Source organism: Haliotis asinina, chromosome 14 (assembly GCF_037392515.1).
Source record: "Haliotis asinina isolate JCU_RB_2024 chromosome 14, JCU_Hal_asi_v2, whole genome shotgun sequence".
In the NCBI taxonomy this organism is placed as follows: domain Eukaryota; kingdom Metazoa; phylum Mollusca; class Gastropoda; order Lepetellida; family Haliotidae; genus Haliotis; species Haliotis asinina.
In genome coordinates, this window is record NC_090293.1 from 41,360,522 (window position 1) to 41,362,265 (window position 1,744).

At 40.6% G+C, this 1,744-nt stretch overlaps 1 protein-coding gene across 1 annotated transcript; it reads right to left on the bottom strand.

Annotated features, from left to right (window-relative positions):
- Window positions 1-805: 805 nt before the first annotated feature.
- Window positions 806-1,744, bottom strand: LOC137260795 (uncharacterized protein F54H12.2-like). Its single transcript, XM_067798361.1, has one exon. It carries the CDS (start codon window positions 1,742-1,744, stop codon window positions 806-808), a length of 939 nt encoding a protein of 312 aa, XP_067654462.1.

The window sequence follows — 1,744 nt, forward strand, 5'->3', positions numbered from 1 at the left end:
GCTGTAGGCATCCTGCCACACGGCATAGCAATACACAATCAGGTTGGGTGGTGGATCGAACATGCAGCTAGCTTGTTTTAAGAGCTGTGCAACCCAAAAGGTTTTCCCACTTGAAGATCCTCCCACAACCGATATTGTAGTAGGAGTTTGAAATGGTAACACACATTCTCCCATGATGTATTCAGATCGCTCTTTAGCACAGAACTGCAATACTAGGCTTGATACCGTGGTATTTATACACAACACAAACCTAATCTCATCTACACTAATTTTATTGATATTTTTTTTCATACATAGATATAACATCAGTTACAATCTAGACAAGAAGCAGAGCAGTATTTGAAATAATTACAAACATATTCAGATACAAAGGCGTCATTCCACATGAAGTTGTGTACATCAAACTGATGAAGTATATGGTTTAGACTCTGGCATGCTTTAAATTTACATAATACATAGTACAAACAATAGAACCCACACACATTTGAATTCACAGATTGTAACCGGTGATTACTGCGTAAGTAAGAACCAGCATAAGTCTTTAAATAGCGATCAAATGTAACATCAACAGGATCTGCTAAACTATCGAAGAATTCTGCTGTATTGTTTTTAAAGTACATAGCAACCCAGTGGCGACCACTGTTCTGACTGGACTCAGTATTCACAATACATCCTACACCTTGTCTTTGCATGAAAGGTGCGATTATAGGAAGCGTATCTCTGGCATACACCCCCAAGACGTGAGTCTGTAAGGTTGAATCACACTGAAGGGCGCACATCAACTGTGAAGCTTTCATCTCTGTATTTACTTGATGAAGACGTTTCGCGCTTGATCGATTTCGATGATGGAGTTTCTTTCACTGAGAATGATGCAGCTCAGCGTTTTGGTTAGTGCAGCTTTGAACTTGATTTCCAACCGCACATTTCCAGTCTTCACCAGATTGAGGTACTCGGATTCTCCACACAACTCTTCCAGTTCAAAGACAAACAGTGCATTTCCTAACAAAAATTCTCCCCTGGATATGAAATTTCCTCGATTTTCTCTCCAAAACCCCATGCCATCAAACATGTTTACGTAGCTGTTCACATCATCAGCTCGAGTTGGACGTCCAGGTACACTGACACCATTCACATAGAGACTGACAGTTTTGAGCATGCTGGATTGAAAGTTGAAAGGATTCTTGTCATATGACCCATTCAAACTCTTGCTTTCCACAAAGGCGATGATGTAACGATTAGCAATGGGGTTGGACACATTATCAATGGTATGCGTCAGTTGAGAAACAGGGATGCTGTTGACCTTGACCTCAGACTTGGTGAAAGGGTAGAGTGCATTGGAGTTATTTTCGAACAGGGTGTTGTGAGCTAGAATCAGCGCCGGGTTGACTTTGAGTTTGCATACTTGAAGATAAGCATCGAGTAGCTCAATGGTATACTCTTGGTTGGCTTTACCGCTCATCAAACAGAAAGTAGGTGATGATCTGTACAATTTCAAAGTCAAATCTACTCCATTGATTAAATGTCTTTTCATGCTAAACACATCTTCATACAAAGGTCCAGACATGGTCAGTTCATTGCTCTTCTTGATGTAGGTACCACGTGCAATCAAACCGTAATTGGTTCCAGTGACACAATCAGTTGTTTCAATGGCATCATTATCTTCACCCTCATCTTTGTAAAACAGCTGCGATGTCATTTGAGAGCTTTTCGCATCAGCTCCATAGTTTAGCAAGGTCTTCATCAT

Excerpts from the sequence above, each read along its gene's own strand:
- LOC137260795 (XM_067798361.1), bottom strand. The coding sequence starts at position 1,744 with ATGATGAAGACCTTGCTAAACTATGGAGCTGATGCGAAAAGCTCTCAA.